Source organism: Branchiostoma lanceolatum, chromosome 14 (assembly GCF_035083965.1).
Source record: "Branchiostoma lanceolatum isolate klBraLanc5 chromosome 14, klBraLanc5.hap2, whole genome shotgun sequence".
In the NCBI taxonomy this organism is placed as follows: Eukaryota; Metazoa; Chordata; class Leptocardii; order Amphioxiformes; family Branchiostomatidae; genus Branchiostoma; species Branchiostoma lanceolatum.
Window position 1 is genome coordinate 15,871,289 of NC_089735.1, and position 18,305 is coordinate 15,889,593.

At 41.3% G+C, this 18,305-nt stretch overlaps 1 protein-coding gene and 1 long non-coding RNA gene across 2 annotated transcripts; one reads left to right on the plus strand and one right to left on the minus strand.

Moving 5' to 3' along the window:
* Positions 1-312: 312 nt before the first annotated feature.
* LOC136448915 (uncharacterized) lies at positions 313-3,915 on the minus strand. Its single transcript, XM_066448623.1, has 4 exons — positions 3,250-3,915; positions 2,501-2,624; positions 1,407-1,470; positions 313-424 (listed from the first exon to the last, which is right to left on the minus strand). Exons 1-4 carry the CDS (start codon positions 3,405-3,407, stop codon positions 384-386), a joined length of 387 nt encoding a protein of 128 aa, XP_066304720.1. The 5' UTR covers positions 3,408-3,915; the 3' UTR covers positions 313-383.
* A 7,131-nt stretch (positions 3,916-11,046) lies between these two features.
* On the plus strand, positions 11,047-15,841 carry LOC136448914 (uncharacterized). Its single transcript, XR_010757949.1, has 2 exons — positions 11,047-11,697; positions 15,084-15,841. It is a non-coding gene; the product is annotated as an uncharacterized lncRNA (long non-coding RNA).
* The last annotated feature ends 2,464 nt before the right edge of the window (positions 15,842-18,305 follow it).

Below are 18,305 nucleotides of genomic sequence, written 5' to 3' on the forward strand. Positions count from 1 at the left end.
GCATTTTCAGGGAAGAATCTAGCCACACAAACGCGGCAAAAACGTTGTATTTAATATTATCAAATAGATTAAAGAAATAAAATACGTTATATTATGTATTTGCTTCCTGTTCCGGTCTACTGTGAATGTTACAACGTTCCTTACATTTCGCTATCTACTGGTATTTCATTTCATAATGCTATATATGTTTTATTTCGTTCCATTTCGTTCCATTTCGTTCCATTTCGTTCCATTTCGTTCCATTTCGTTCCATTTCGTTCCATTTCGTTCCATTTCGTTCCATTTCGTCCATTTCGCACTTTCGGGGGACCGGACGCGAGCAGGGTACGCCGAGCTCTACTGCCCAGCCCACGGCACGTAAACCCGGGAGGCCCGCCTAGCTGCTAGAAGTGCCTGGCCTGGGGATGATATGCAGCCGGCCTTGCTGCAGGAAAAAAACATGTATTCCTGTGAGATTTGCTGTCTCGAGTATCAAGCCTCCCTCTCACTGGACCCGCGGCACGCTGGCGGCGTCGTTGCGGCCGATCGAATTGACAAAGCACTCAACAAATTTCATTGACAAAAACCTAATATTTTAAAGCTTTATTTGTTGTTTTTTGGTCATACTTGTATGTTTTGAATGATATTCGCTTTATAAAGTCAAGGGTAACACAAATCCAGTTTAGGACGCAGCGACACCGCCAGCGTGCCGCGGGTCCAGTGAGAGGGGGGCTTTAGCTGTACGTACATGTCCCAGTCAAGACTAGAAAAGTAACATTTACATAAAAATACATGATGCTGACATTCTCATGGTCTAACCTAACAAACTACTGCTCTGTTTATTCTTACTCAAACTCATTCATACATACGGTGATCAGTCCCTGTGCTGCCGCTTGCTACATTATGTAATCGAACACCACTGGGTGCCTGCTACTTTACCAGTAACCATGTTGACAGCCGTCTTGTCTAGGTCAGTGACCTTTCTTGTTTGTAATAGAAGAATAAAAGAAGGAGGAGGAAAAACAATAACTTTTAAATAAAGTGTGGAACTGGTTGTTGAGATAGAACGAACGCTAATTAATGGAAAATAGCACACAAAGAAGCAAGAAGCTTTGATTTAGTAACCAATTAAAATCATAGGAAAGTTTAAACCAGGTTTACCTTTTTGATTCCAATTAAATCTTGTTTGGACATGTATGTTGGCAATACAAAGCCAAACCTAGCTGCTTTTGAGTAAAAGGCTTTGTATGACCCCTAACTTGCACACCCCAAAAATGCAGACGATAGCTATGCAATGTGCGGGCGTGATCAGCTGCAGGTACAGATGATTGTCGCAAGAGGGAGTATAAGAAAGGTCCAATGATTACGCTCTACATTGAATTATGCTCTCCGAAAAAAAGCATACAGGACTGCAAAACTGATATTACCTGGTGGGTAGTTGGCGGGGCCTGGCTGGTTGGTTGGCTGCATGCTCATCCCACTTTGGCCCGGCTAGAACAACAGACTTGTCATCAGATGTAACGGTAAAGAAACATGTTTACAGTCTACTAAATGTTAAGTACGTGTCCAAAAGATAGGAACACTTTTTAAAGAATGTCAGGATTCACATATCAAATTGGACATCGGCCGAAACATGTTTAACGTTATGCCTACAACTTGTATGGTTTTGCTTCAAAGTCTTAGAACGTCAAGTTAACGCCGTTGGGAATATCTTAAGTTATTTCTTTAGATATGCGAATAGAACTGCTTAGAATACAAAAAAAGACTGATTTCTTAGTATACAAATGAAATTGCATTGTAAGCTCGGTCAGGGATCAGAGTTTTTAACGGTCATATGAAGCCAAAATTAATACTTTGCCACCTACACTACCAAAAATGTTTTTTCTTAGTTTTCTTGTTTTCTTTTTTTTTTCTTATGGGAAGAAAGATTTTCTTATATAAAGAAAAATAAGACAAAAATTAAGATATAATGCTACACGATACATTAGGGCCCAGTTTAGACAGGCATTTTTTAAACACACTCGGAGAACTTTACACGACTTTTCTCACTTCACTCAGGTGAAAATGAGTACCTAGTTTCGTCCCTCGGATAGGACGTCACGGTTTTGTTTGTTTGTATTGCTGGCATACCCGGTAAACCGCCTCATGGCTTAACACACCAGGCCTATATTGAAGAGTGCAAGCTGCATATCCGGACAGCTTCGTTTGATCCACTCACACCGTGAAAGACCTCTCCTCTTTTCGATAAGCGTGGTGGGTAACTTTACGTTCTCAAACACTGGACCCCCATTTAACCTATCCGAGGGACATCCCTAACAGAAGCTAGGTACTCATTTTCACCTGGATAAAGTAAGGAAATTCGTATTAAGTGCCTTTCTCAAGGGCACAACGACAAATCAGGAGACCCCGGATTTGAACCCAAGACCTCTGGGTTCTGGGACAAACACCCGGCCGGTACGCTACCGAGACGTCACTATAGGAGGTTGTACTTCCGAGTTTTAAAAACAACCAACCAACTCACCCGCTGGTTGCCACGGTTACAGCAGGCCACACAGCCGAGGATGGAGGAGACAAGACACATGATCACCACCAGTCCCCCTAGCGCCGCTCCGGCGCGGTGCAGATGAATCATGGTCCAGCAGTACCTTTATAAAGCAGGAATGAAATTTTATAGACTAAAACATTATACATTTGTACTTCCATCCATAAAAAGCTTCATCAGGTTGACAAATCACTAGTTAACGTACATGAATAGTTTCAGGTTGATAAGTCACTGGATAACAAAGTTCTTTACACACCACCATCAATTTTATTCAAAGCAATACTGAATGGTTCAATTGTGGACTGCAACTAGGTTTCGCTGCTAGAAGATGCGGTCCCAAACGTAAAGTGTGTACACATAATCACGTATACATTTTACTAGTTCATGAAATGCTAACAAAATTGATTAACAGTCATGACCCGTGATGAGGGGGAATACAAGCCCAGACCAAGGAGGTTAAATCTACAAAAGAAGTACCAATCGAAACTCAGCGTTCTCTGATCATTAACAATGTAAATCAGTCCAATTGAATAGCATTATCCGTCACCATGGAAACCAGATGCAGTCTTCAAGACTTCTAACACCATGTGATAACAGACAGTTGGCAGTATAACAATAATTGGTCCATCTTAGCAAAAATGCAAAAATCAACAGGATTAGGAACCCCCGATTCTCACAAGTATGGGTATCAATCTTCCAGACAACAGTGAGCAGAAGGAGATGCTTACTCATTTAAATTGGTTGGACTGATTCCACTCTGGATGCCGCCATAGATCGGCGAGAGGAGACAATTATACCCGTAGACGGCGATCGCCCAGGAGGACATGCCGAGTTGGGCCCACGCCACGAAAATACCCAGGATGCTCAGCGTCAGGAAGGCTGCCATACCGTACGTCCACGTGACGTCAGCGAGTTGCTAAGAACTTTACACCGCCCACCGTCCATGTTGAGTGATGGGTGGTGATGACTAGAAGAAATTTATTCATGGAGGCCATTAAGTAGTACATCAAGGGCACTTATGAACAACGCTGTCTCGTGTCCAGAATGTCCGTACGTCCAGAACAGAAGATATAAAAACAGGAAGTCACTAGAAGGACAAACATTTAGGATCACCTTTGCCTTATCAAGATCTTCTCTCATACCAAATGTCATTAAGAGGTTCCTTACATGTTAACCACGAATATCCATAAAAACAAACATACCCCAAGACGGACAGATACACACGGACACACCAAAAACAATACCTCCATAATTCATGGAGATAACAATACCTTCGGCGCGGGGAAACCTCATCCACATACACGGAGGTAGTAAAATACAAGCTCACAAATCCGGAGTGGGTGCCTGTCTGCTTGAATTTCCTCCCTGACACGATCCCTATGGCTCCAATGAGGACCACCTGCAGAAGCGGGAAAATACTGGTCATTTAGATCGATCCTAACCGTCCATCACAGTTGAAAATTCAACCAATGACAAAATGACATTTAGCTGTTCGACCAATGAGAGAGTAACTACATTTCCATCAGTGAGGAACACCTGCAGAAGCGGGAAAATACTGGTCACATAGATCGATCCTCACTTTCCATCACAGTTAAAAATTCAACCAATGAGAAAATTACATTACCTGTTCGACCAATGAGAGAGTGACTGCATTGTCATAAAATGTTTGCATTTTTATATCTTTATTTTGCACGTCTACATTTTGACAGAGGTGGGCCGGGCTATGGGTTTCGGTCCGACCACATTTGTTCGTACAACCGTCGCACGATCGCAAACATTTGACATTTTTGGGACGGTCATGCCTATATATAGATGTACTGTATTCAATATACATTGTATGCTGCAAGACTACAACTAACTTGTTTCATGTTTCTGTTTTGTATCTTTGTTTATCTGAATAAAATCTTTAAAAAAAGAACTTACGAACTAGAAAGGCCGTCATTTGCCCCTGAGCAAATACAGCATGTTTAGCCATACTCCTCTCCATGCAAGAAGTGGGCTGTCCCAAAATAATACTTGGGCAAATCGAAATATTAACTGCATGTAGAAAGGCAACATTTGCGAGAGCATCATACTTCGCCAATCTCCCTCCCGATGCATAAATTGACTGTTCCAAAATCACCCGTGCAAAAAATTCTCTCTACAAGTTCTGCGAGATCCCAAGAGCTTCTTACTGCAAAGGCTTGCGTGTGTTCCTGCAATATGACCTCAGATGACCTAAATAGAACAGTGTTCTTTGGCCAGTAGCAAATGGAACTCGGGGATCCTTAGATAGAACATGGATTCCTTGGCCAGCAGCAAATAGAACATGGAACGGGGATACCACTTTTGGCCTGTTTTTGGTCTGAAAATGGGCCCAAAAGTCCCCAAAATGAAGCATTTTGAAGTGATGTACACCAGAAATGTGATTGAAGTCCTGTAGAGACATGTTCAAGGCACCCTTGTACCGAATTTCAGGTCACTTGCTTGCAATACCAGGGCACAGGAGCCCAAAATATAAAAATTGTCTAAAAGTGCCCCAAAAAACCTCCATAAAAATGATTTTTAGGCCTGTTTCAAAACAATTAAAAAAGGGTCTGGGGGTATTTGCAATCTTTACCTACATGCCAAATTTCAGGCCGTTTGGCCCAAAAATGACGGAGTAGATTCCATTTGAAGATATGGCAGGAGAAGAAGAAGAAGAACGTGAACAAAAACTAGACTGGCCGTCATTTGCTTTAAGAGCAAATTCAGAATATTTCACTTCGCCCCCCCCCCCCCATGCAATAATTGATCTTTTGACGAAATGGACCATCCAAAAATTCCATCTAAACACAAGAAGACTTGTCCCAAGATCTATTTATTCTTCATCTACATTCATTAACATGCTTGAACATATGCAAAGATACACAACAATACTATACACTATATATAAAAGTACAATACTATACATCACCCTGGAAAAATGCGCAAACATATGCACTATGCAAATATACAAAACTATAACGTTGGGTAACATAAATTCGCGGGGTACTTAAATTCACGATTTTTCGAAAACGGGGTATTTAGGGATATGTGCTAGATGCAACATCAGTAATACCGCTAGAAATGCAAACTTGACAGACTAACGTATTCAGAACACTGGCTGAAAAGCTTCGATAACCATGCATTAGAAGGCGACGAGGACAAAAACTCTCCGTCCCTTATTGGAACAGTCTGAGGGCATCGTGGGAGAATCACACTGCATCGTTGTCGGCTGGTTTATAAGACAAATGTCACATCCGCTTCCTGCTAAACACAATCATTTACAAGACAACTTATTTTCTTAAAATTGCTGACCTGCAATTGGACTCTAAGTGTGATCAATCATCAAAACCCCTCTTTGTTGCTACAACCTACGGCACGTGTATTTTCCCGCCGCCATATCATTACCCAGAATCCTGTTGTCAAGCAGACGACAAAGGTTTGTGAGGAACACTTTTTTGTCTAAATGTTGCGTGTGATTGTGGACTGAGGACGATATTTTCCTCAAAGTTTGCTTCTAACACAACAAGGAATACATGGACATAGTAGTATTATCAATGCTACGGCATCCGGCTAACTTGCCATGAATAATGTACTCGTTGCCATGACGGTGGATGTCGACTTTGACGTTCTACCGACTCAACACACGGGTTGTTCCCGTAGGCCTGATGCGTGCGTTACGGCCGTTTTTTCGTGTATTTTTTTAACTTCATCATTATCCATAGCACTCTCCTCAAGCCACGGATGGAACGAATAGCTGCTGTATAAAATGTAATTAGCGGTAAGATATTCAAGACGAATCTTCTCTCCCGAATTAATGTTCACCCCTGTCCGACAACACCGTCATTGTGCGTGCGGCGGACGGTAGTTTCAAGTTGAAATATTCTGGTGTCAGCACGACTAGCTTTACCATATCTACCATATATATGATTAGAGCAAACTTTAAGATAGTACATGATACTGACAGAATAATAGAAAAAAAGGATAGTTTGTTGTTCTGCTGGATTGATTTTAGTCAACCATTATCGGAAAAATGGCGAATTTATGTTACCCAACGTTATTACTATTAGGAGGGGGAAGGGCTTCGTGGCACATAGTAAGGCCGACCCGACATTGGTTTATCTTATATAAAACAATTTCATATGTAAACAATTATGAGATAGATAGCGTATGAAATTTCTAGTCTATTCTTAACCTTGCTATTCAAAAAGTATTAACAATTTAAGTTGTGTTGAACCCCTACAACCACGTGCTACAACGCAAAATGACCTATTAAAAACGTGCTAGATAACTACCGCATAAAAAGCCAACAATGCCTGTCTTTTTTACAGTAAAATTATTTTAACAATTCAAAAGTTTGCTGATATTCATTCACATCATGTGTAGACAATCGCGCTTTGAGAGGCGCTTGTGAAGTATTACTTCCTGGGTCAAAGGTTGTTGGTGCAGAAAGTGAAACTGCATGCAAACCTGCTCGCAATCGATCAGATCGGCCTACCTCGGCCTAGTGGTATATCATCATCGTTGGTATGGGTTTGATTATAAGTTGTATATAAGTGCGACAAAACCAATTCAGAGACAGATTGCACTTTTCTCGTCGTCAAGTCGTGATTTATTAGTGGTTGAAGCCGCCATAATTAAATTTGACCATGCCCCCAAAACCATGTTTATTTGGCAACATTTGCGAGAGCATCATACTTTGCCAATCTCCCTCGGAGTCCCTCTCAATGCATAAATTGACTGTTTCAAAATCACCCGTGCAAAAAAATTCTCTATTCAAGTTCTGCGAGACACCAAGAGCTTCTTAGTGCAAAGGCTTGCGTGTTTACCTGCAACATGACCTCAGGTTACCTGAAAAGAACACATGTTCTTTGGCCAGCAGCAAATGGAACGCCCGGAACCTTAGATAGAACATGGATTCTTAGATAGAACATAGAACGGGGACAGCAATTTTGACCCGTTTTTGGTCTGAAAATGGGTCCAAAAGTCCCCAAAACGAAGCATTTTGAAGTGATGTACACCGGAAATGTGATTGAAATCCTGTAGGGACATGTTCAAGGCACCCTTGTGCCGAATTCCAGGTCATTTGCTTGTTATACCAGGGCACAGGAGCCCAAAATATAAAAATTGTCTAAAAATGCCCCAAAAAACCTCCATAAAAATGATTTTAAGGCCTGTTTCAAAACGATTTACAAAGGGCCTGGGGGTATTTGCCATCTCAACCTCCACACCAAATTTCAGGTCGGTTGGTTAAGAAATGGCGGAGAAGAAGCCATTTGAAGATTTGTCAGGAGGAGGAGAAGAAGAAGAAGAAGAACCAGACAAATACAAAATATTTCACTCTACCCATACCTCTAGGTATGGGAAGTGAAATATAACACTAGAGATAAATATTAGCTTGTTCAGCAAATATGAACAGGTTTGCGTTTCAGTGTAACTAATGTGGGGGGAAATGAACATAACTAGAAAGGTAACAGTTGTAAAGTAAATAGTTAAAATACGTCATATTTCACTTCATCTCTATCCCCTGCAAAATCTTAAAAACTGACTGTTCTGAAATGGAATATTTTTGTAAAACCCACCCCCTTGGGAGAATGTACTTTTCCTGTGGTACCTTCAGTTGAAAAGAACATTTTCACTAAAACCTTTTGCATAATTACCCCACTTTTGAATTTCACGTAAGAAAGAAGTGGGGTAAGTTTCGGTCCCTTAGCAGCTTGCCACGGAACTGCAGGGGTGTTTTTGTTAAGAAATCTTTCAAACAGGATTGCAGAATACAGTAACGATATATTACCATGCACTATGGTGTGCAGGAAGCTTAGACAAAGATGTACATTATTTGAAGAAGCTGTCATCTGCGCTGCATGGTGATTTGTGAAGTGAATCCGTCACTATTGCCCTTAAACCGTTATCATAAACATTAATATGTCAGCAGAGACCCAAGTCTGTCACCCTTGCCCCTTATCTGTCACGAAAGCCTTTAATCCCTCAGCGTTGTCCTTATCCCGTCATCATAGCTCTTAATCTCTCACCATCATCCTTAAACCGTCACCATAGCCCTTAATCCGCGACCTTTGCCCTTAATCCGTCACCACAATCCTTAATCCGTCGCCCTTTTACTTAATCTGTGATCGTTCCTCTTAATCCGTCATCCTTGCCCTTAATCTGTAATCATTTCCCTTAATCCGCCATCCTTACCCTTAATCCGTCACCTTAGTCCTTAATCCGTCACCCTTTCCCTTAATCTGTACTCATTTCCCCTAATCCGCCATCATTACCCTTAATCCGTCGCCTTAGTCCTTAATCCGTTACCCTTTCCCTTAATCTGTACTCATTTCCCTTAGTCCGCCATCCTTACACTCAATCTGTAATCATTTCCCTTAATCCGCCATCATTACCCTTAATCCGTCACCTTAGTCCTTAATCCGTTACCCTTTGCCTTAATCTGTACTCATTTCCCTTAATCCGCCATCCTTACACTCAATCTGTAATCATTTCCCTTAATCCGCCATCATTACCCTTAATCCGTCACCTTAGTCCTTAATCCGTTACCCTTTCCCTTAATCTGTACTCATTTCCCTTAATCCGCCATCATTACCCTTAATCCGTCACCTTAGTCCTTAATCCGTTACCCTTTCCCTTAATCTGTACTCATTTCCCTTAATCCGCCATTCTTACCCTTAATCCGTCGCCTTAGTCTTTACTCCGCAACCCTTTGCCTTAATCTGTACTCATTTCCCTTAATCCGCCATTCTTACCCTTAATTCGTCACCTTAGTCCTTTACCCTTTCCCTTGATCTGTAATTATTTCCCTTAATCCGCCATTCTTACCCTTAATCCGTCGCCTTAGTCTTCACTCCGTTACCCTTTGCCTTAATCTGTACTCATTTCCCTTAATCCGCCATTCTTATCCTTAATTCGTCACCTTAGTCCTTAATCCGTTAACTTTTCCCATAATCTGTACTCATTTCCCTTAATCCGCTATCCTTACCCTTAATCTGTCACTTTATCCCTTAATCCGTCACCCTAGCCCTTAATCCGTTGCCCTTGACCTTCATCAGCCATCCTTCCCCTTAATCCGTCACCATCACCCTTAAACCGTCACCATAGCCCTTAATCCGCGACCTTTGCCCTTAATCCGTCACCACAATCCTTAATCCATCACTCTTTCACTTAATCTGTTATCATTCCTCTTTAATCCGTCATCCTTGCCCTTAATCTGTAATGATTTCCCTTAATCCGCCATCCTTACCCTTAATCCGTCGCCTTAGTCCTTACTCCGTTACCCTTTGCCTTAATCTGTACTCATTTCCCTTAATCCGCCATTCTTATCCTTAATTCGTCAACTTAGTCCTTAATCCGTTAACTTTTCTCATAATCTGTACTCATTTCCCTTAATCCGCCATCCTTACCCTTAATCTGTCACTGTATCCCTTAATCCGTCACCCTAGCCCTTAATCCGTTGCCCTTGACCTTCATCAGCCATCGTTCCCCTTAATCCGTCACCATCACCCTTAAACCGTCACCATAGCCCTTAATCCGCGACCTTTGCCCTTAATCCGTCACCACAATCCTTAATCCATCACTCTTTCACTTAATCTGTTATCATTCCTCTTTAATCCGTCATCCTTGCCCTTAATCTGTAATAATTTCCCTTAATCCGCCATCCTTACCCTTAATCCGTCGCCTTAGTCCTTAATCCGTTACCCTTCGCCTTGATTTGTAATCATGTCCCTTAATCCGCCATCCTTACCCTTAATTCGTCAACTTAGCCCTTAATCCGTTACCCTTCGCCTTGATCTGTAATCATTTCCCTTAATCCGCCATCCTTACCCTTAATTCATCAACCTAGCCCTTAATCTGTTACCCTTTCCCATAATCTGTACTAATTTCCTTTAATCCGCCATTCTTACCCTTAATCTGTCACTTTATCCCTTAATCCGTTACCCTAGCCCTTAATCCGTTGCCCTTGACCTTCATCAGCCATCTTTGCTCTTAATCCGTCACCATCACCCTTAAACCATCATTATAGCCCTTAATCCGCGACCTTTGCCCTTAATCCGTCACCACAATCCTTAACCCGTCACCCTTTCGCTTAATCTGTAATCATTTCCCTTAATCCGTCATCTTTACCCTTAATCCGTCAACTTAGTCCTTAATCCGTTACCTTTCCCTTAAGCTGTAATCATTTCCCCTTATCCGCCATCCTTACCCTCAATCTGTAATCATTTCCCTTAATCCGCCATCCTTTCCCTTAATCCGTCACCCTGGCCCTTAATCCGTTGCCCTTGACCTTCATCATCCATCCTTGCTCTTAATCCGTCTCCATAACCCTTAATTTGTCACGAAAGCCTTGATCCCTCACAGTGGTTGCCCTCAATCAGTCACGTCGCCATAACCCTTAATCCGTCACCATAGCCGTTAATCTGTCACCCGATAACCTAATCCGTCACCTTTTCCCTTAATCTGTCATCCTTACCCTTAATCCGTCACCATAACCTTAATTAATTCATAACCCTAACCATAATCCGTTACTCTTGCCCTTAATCCATCGTCAATGTTACATCTTGTTATGACCAAATTTTAGGTCTTTTAGGCAATATAGTATATAGATATAGACCACAAATGGTATGACATGTTAGCAAAGTTGGGATGGTGCCATTGTGATGGAAACTTTGACTGGGTATCAATTTTAAGCCCTGTTTCCGAGTTAATGACTTCTCCAGGCACAGCAACATGGATGCACCCATGGGAGTATCAGTTACAGGGTACTGGTCTGGTGGGCGGACAGAAGGACACAGCTGCACAGTCTAGTACCGTGGCCACAGTGTCTAGACGTATGAGAACAAAGGGCGTTTCTTGTGTTAGAAAACAACTCATTTCTAGCGATAATATGGAGATTTCTAAACTCTAATCGAAAGTTGTGACAACATGGTGAGCAAGAAGGGATGTATCACCTCCATGTCAGCAGTGGAAACAACAACGGGGAAGCACGGCCAGAAGAGACTGGAAGAATATGGACTGTTTGAAAATAGCAACACCAGACGTTTGTTCATTAATCTGCAAGGCAGGAAAAGTTGTTACACGTTCCGCAGACAGGACTCGACTATGGAAATTTAGATTCTGAGACTGGAAGGACAAATAACACCAGAGCCGATCTGTACAGAACCGAGGTAAGAGGCGTCTGTTTCTGTTTTTGTGCAGGTAGGTCTTTTCAGTTTTTATGTTAACGTTACGCTTTTGTGGTCATTTCAGATACCTTTCATGGCAAGGTAGAGATTTCGGCAAGTAGCCATTTTCGAAACCATCTCGACGTATGTTTGATATTCAGAATTGCTGTTAAAAGTGTTATTGAAACTTTTTAGGTTTGATGAAAAATGAGCAATAACTTAGCAGCCTAGAATTTAGAAATACGTCGCATTCATCCACGTTTCAAAATCATGTGCCATACAAACGTTGAAATTCCAGAACTAATTCTAGTATGTCGCATGTCCACGTATAAGAACTAATTCCAATACAACTTATTTGTACACATTTAAAAATCTACATCCCCGACAAATGTAGACTGTTACAGTAGAAAAACTACAAATGTAGAAAATAATAATACGTCGCACTCGTCCACGTATGAAAATCAGATGTAGAAATTCCAAAACTAATTCCAGTACATCTCACCCCCGACAAATGTAGCATTAACTGAAGACAAAGTACAAATGTACAAAAAAAAACAGTACGTCCCATCGTCCACGTATGAAAACCATAAATCATATGCCCGAAAAACGTAGAAATGCAATTCTAGTACATCTTTTTGTCAAGTATGAAAATGTGCACCCCCCCCCGACAAATTAATTTAGAATTAGTTTTGTAGTTAGAAAAAATTATACGTCGCATGTATAATCCACGTATTAACATTTTACGCCTGACAAACGTAAAAATGCCAAAACTAATTCCAGTACATCTCCTTTGTCCACGTTTGAAAACCTCAACCCCCAACAATTGTAGAATTAGCTGAAGATAAATTAAAAATGTAGAAAAATGATACGTCGCATTTGTCCACGTGTAAAAAACATAAAAAACTAGAAAGGCAACATTTGCGGGAGCAAATGCAACATGTTTCGCCCATTTCCCTCCCCACGCAAAAAGCGACTGTGGCATAGAGGCTAAAGTTTGTTGTATGTCTGCAATGTTGGTATTTGGATGTATAATTGAATTGAATTGACCAGTCAGAATGGATCTCTCCCAATTTGAAACCCTATGCATGGATGGGCTCTTCCAGGCACCCATATTCATATGCTATTATTTTTCTAGTACAACGCTACGCCACACATTTTGTTTAATGCGCTATCGATCAGCGCCGATATTCAAGACTTCCCCGCGGCCCGATAGTGTAGACATGTAACAGGGGTTTACGCAAGAAGGTTGAAAATTCTTACTGATTTACGTCATTTTTAGCCAAAAACTTTAAACAACTACTCAAAGCAAGGGCCTCCTTGCTCAACGTAAATTTTCACGCACTTCACAACTCTCTATTGTTAATGTTAATGTTAATGTCAACGTCCCGACACGGGATGTTTCCTAAGGTGGGAAACGTTGGATACTTTTTGTGCACTATTGTGCGCACTCGTGTCCAATCTTGGTGACAGAGGGGTAGAAAATTCGTGTACATAGCGAAGAAATGTCAGGTTTTACCATAGTGTCCAAGCTTGCAAACTTGTAGAAATCTTTGTTTCCATGCAGTGTTAAAATAAGAAAAACACTGTGTGTGTCGAAAAATACCACCAGAAAAGTTTTTAACCTTCTCAATTGCACTTACATAACTTCAGTAGGACACAACAATAACTTACATGTACAACACAAGGATGTGAGCCAGGGAGTAGTGAAGTTGTGTCTGCACCTGTCAGAGTACTAGAAGTGCCCCTAATTAAATTGACTATTTCAACCAATCAGGTTGAGCTTGATAAATCTGCACTCTCTCATTGGCTGACCGAATTAGTCAACCCGGCCAGATGAATAAAGATGTGACCTATAGGTCAGTGACCCCATATGAGGAAAATAACCGATCTTCTTCCCAAAACACCCTCTAAAATCGTATTTCGAAGTATTGTATGCCGAAAGTGCGAATGGGATTCTTTAAATATTTGTTCAATGTACCACCATAGCAAATTTCAGGTCATTTGGATGTATTTCCAGAGCACAGGAGGCCAAAATGTACGTTTTTGGTCAGAAAAACCTCAATAAAATCACTTTCAAGGTCAATATCGAAAAAAATTTAAAAGGCTCCCAGGGTATTTACCCACTCTACATGTATACCAAATTTCAGCTCAGTTGGTGCAGGGACGACCGAGCTGAGTCGATAACAAGATTTGAGAGGAGAAAGAAACCATACGAACACAATATATTGCGCCAAACAGTATGTTGGGCTCAACATAATTACAAATGTAGAAAAAAAGGATACGTCGCATTCGTCCAATTCTTAATATTAGTTATACCCCCATTCCACTTGGACGGCGCTTTCGCCGCGCTCTCACGGCGACATAAGGACCCCATTCCAAGTCACAACACGGTTACGGGGGGCAAATGACCCATATCTTTAGTTCGAAATATTTCGAAATATGAAATAAACCTATCTGGCTATCTATATTTCAAATCTATTCAAAAAATGATCTCTTTTGACAGTCACTTTCGAAATGTTTGCAAATGATCAGAACAACTTCTGAAACATAGTATTCTCGTATTTCCTTTTGTTAGAAACATTTATGAATACTTATAAATATTTATAATCAATAAAACAATAATTCGAAGATATAATAAATACCATTAAAAAACGTAAAATTGACCAGATCGCCGTGAGAGTGCCGAACTCCTGGAAAACGTGCTCAAGTGGAATCTCTACGGCGACCCAAAATCTCAAATGTCAGCAACCTTTTATGAGCGACCAAAGATTTCACAGATAACTCAACGGAATGGGGGCCTAAATTAGTAAAAGTCCGTCAAAATTACCTGCACAACTCCAATTTTACCTGTGCTAGCATGCAGATTTTGAGCCCTACACGTTCACTCTTCACTCACCTTAGTTACAGGATAAGAGGTCAAATTCCTAGGGACCCAAAATTGTGAAATTGCTTAATTATTAGTTTCACGCCTATTTAACTCCAAATGTTGTTTTCCTAGCTAAAGATAAAATTAGTACAATTTTACCTGTACTAAAATGCGAATTTCGAGCCCTATTTTTTTAATCGAACTCGAAAACCTTGAAGTAGGTATAACACGCCATATTCGTAGGTACTAAGAAATATGTCAAACAGCTAATCAGTGTCACATACATTCTAAATTTTGTTTCCCTGTGGCTGTAGGACCTAGCTACTACATGACTAACACGCCACCGCCAACTACTTTGAGAAAGAAAAGCCAATCATGATTTTGGAATAGTCTAATTCAAGTCAATAATTCAAGAGGTTAAATCGACCGAAGCTGTCTACCGTCTTCAGAGATGACAAGAACCAAAGAAGAGAGCATTCAGGTTGATATGTTTCTGTACGTTTTTTCCTCGATCCCTGCACAGGTCACCTATACCGGACTACAAGGTCATCCGGGGCACCCGGTATCCACGTGCACTAGGGAGGAACAATCCAGGCCTGGAACAATCTGGCCGTTTCCCACACAGACTCTCACCGCAGCAGGGGAGGTCGCCGGAGACCTTCCACTGCCGGACCAGCATCAGAGCCGTGTTACATGATTGTGCTGTTACAACCAGACATTACCTGACACGATTTAGAGAATCCACACACTGGCGTGCACATGTTGTCCGCTTTATTTGATTCAAACGAATACGTATTGTCTATTTGTTGTTTATTTTAGTGTGCAACTTTTAGAAGCTGATTTTGCATGTATAACGTTATGAAAGAAAATACAGGTGATTATCCTCGTCGACGACAGTTCAAATCAAACCGGATGTACGAATGGTAGAAACCCAATACAAATGTGTATGCAATTGCAAGCTGCAGTAACATTTCACTCCGTCACTTACGTCCAAGAAGTTACAGTGCAACTCCTTACCAAACTTGGAACGGTTACTTTAGAATTAGTCTGCTATTGTTGTGCTATAATTCTTTGACGGTTATTCATTTGTTTAAGTGAACTGCAGCGAAGAGATAAAGTAATCAATGTTGTGTGAGCAGAGTAAAACAGGAGACGAGAGATTTGTAGAACTAGGAAGTTAAGGTCAAGAGAGCAATAGAGACATTCAGTAAGGATCGTAGTAAGCCAACATTATGAAGTCACAACCAGTCAGTGTTATAACGTTTACGTCTCCCTTGGTAAGTATGCGGGAATCCTTGTCTCTGTGTCATTTCTTTATCCTTGATGTGGTCATCTTTAAATCGGCATCTAAAAGAAACCGTATTTATACATCGGCCATTCTCTATTGTAAGAAGGAAAGGGTCTTAAGTATTTACCATTTCAAAATTGACTTAATTTTATTCCAAAAGCTAATTGGCCATCTCACCATTAAACAAACTAATCGTTCATGGTTTTTGTGGCTGTCGTCCCTAAATTTCTGACAAGACCACAACTGCCATGTTCTTTAAGATCACGTCTCCTACACTTTCTAATTTAACATCACATTAAATAACAAATCTATATTAACCCTCTATCGTTGGGGATCTTGTCGTCCCTTACTTTTCGACAAGACCACAACAACATGATGCTCAGTGGACCTTGCTCGTCCTTTAGTACAGTGGGCCTTGTGTCCATTTGTGCCAACGGCAAGGTCACAACACCACCACACTAATAACATTCATCTCTTACACCTAACATAAGTGGCAAAAACCACCCCTCCGGTCAAAATGGTCACACCCAACCCAAAACTAGGAAAAATATTGGAAACCAACATTAGCGACAAAAACCACCCCCAATATTATCAATTCCAACACTTTCTAATCCAACATCACATTAAATAACAAATCTTTATTAACCCTCTATCGTTGGGGATCTTGTCGTCCCTTACTTTTCGACAAGATCACAACAACATGATGCTCAGTGGACCTTACTCGTCCTTTAGTACAGTGGGCCTTGTGTCCATTTGTGCCAACGGCAAGGTCACAACACCACCACACTAATAACTTTAATCTCTTACACCTAAAATTAGTGGCAAAAACCACCCCTCCGGTCAAAATGGTCACACCTAACCCAAAACTAAGAAAAATATAGGGAACCAACATTAGCGACAAAAATCACCCCCCAATATTATCAATTCCAACACTTTTTAATCCAACATTACATTAAATAACAAATCTATATTAACCCTCTGTCGTTGGGGATCTTGTCGTCCCTTACTTTTCGACAAGATCACAACAACATGATGCTCAGTGGACCTTGCTCGTCCTTTAGTACAGTGGGCCTTGTGTCCATTTGTGCTTGCCATCTCAACCTCCACACCAAATTTCAGGTCGGTTGGTTAAGAAATGGCGGAGAAGAAGCCATTTGAAGATTTGTCAGGAGGAGGAGAAGAAGAAGAAGAAGAACCAGACAAATACAAAATATTTCACTCTACCCATACCTCTAGGTATGGGAAGTGAAATATAACAATATGTTGAGCCATACTAGGTATGGCTAAACATAACAAGCCCGTCCAGATCGGTGCGCCGAGGCGACTGAAGTAGTTACGGAGGAAGGCTGCCAGGGCGCCGATGCCGAAGAAGGTATTGACGGCCCCCAGGATGACCAGGGCCACTCCCATCCCCGTCAGGTTACAGCCAGGCTGACACATGGTGGTAAGCTTCAAATAAACCTGTGGAACTGTAGAAGGATTTCGTGGTGTCAGTAAAGACCCCTTTCAATTGACCCGCGGTACGCTGGCGGCGTCGCTGCCTCCTAAACTGAATGTGTGTTACCCTTGACTTTATAATGGAATGTCATTCAAAACGTACAAGTATGGCCAAAATTAAAAGACAACAAAACACACAAAGCTTAAAAAGATTCGTTTTTGTTGATGAAATTCCTTGAGCGCTTTGTCAATTCGATCGGCCGCAGTGATGCCGACAGCGTGTCGCGGGTCCAGTGAGAGGGGGACTAACAGCTCCTTTTCATTTTAGACTGCGACCGTGGACTGCGATTCAAAGATCTTGCGGATTGCTCATCGAATGTCATTGGGAAAGCATATTTTTGTACATTCCATGTGTTTTGTTTTCTTTTAAATAATACTTTTACATCAATCACCATATTTCTATTATGAAATGAAGGCTGGTACAAGTCCAAGTTGGTCGCTGTACGGTCGCTCAGTGATTGGCTTCTAGTGGAAAGGGGAGCTAACTAATTAAAACATGACAATTGCAAGTAACGTAAATTCCCATCATTCCGCCAAGTACCCTTGGACCACCACTTTAGAAACTAGATCTACACGACCTCATTCCTTCGTCAAATAATGTTAACTTTTTCGAGCGACGTCTCATTAATGTTTCTCATTGATTATGCAGGTCCGTATGAGTTGCGCATGGGAATTTTTTGTGGTTTGGGTTAAGTTTACTCCCGAAGAAGTCAGTTTTTGCCTCGATAAACAGGCAGCACAACGGTTAGTCAAAGTGGAACATTACCCTCTTCCCTAAAAGCTTTATCTTAAATAATTTTGGTGCCTACGTGACAAACTTAGAAGCCAGAATTAGCCAAGCGTCATGAGTGTTCTGTAGCACTGGTCAACCAACCTCCGACTTCACCAGGGTTGGCGTGGTGCGTCTGTGTGGTTATAGATCTCTCTAATAGTATAGATACAAGAAGAAGTGTGTATATC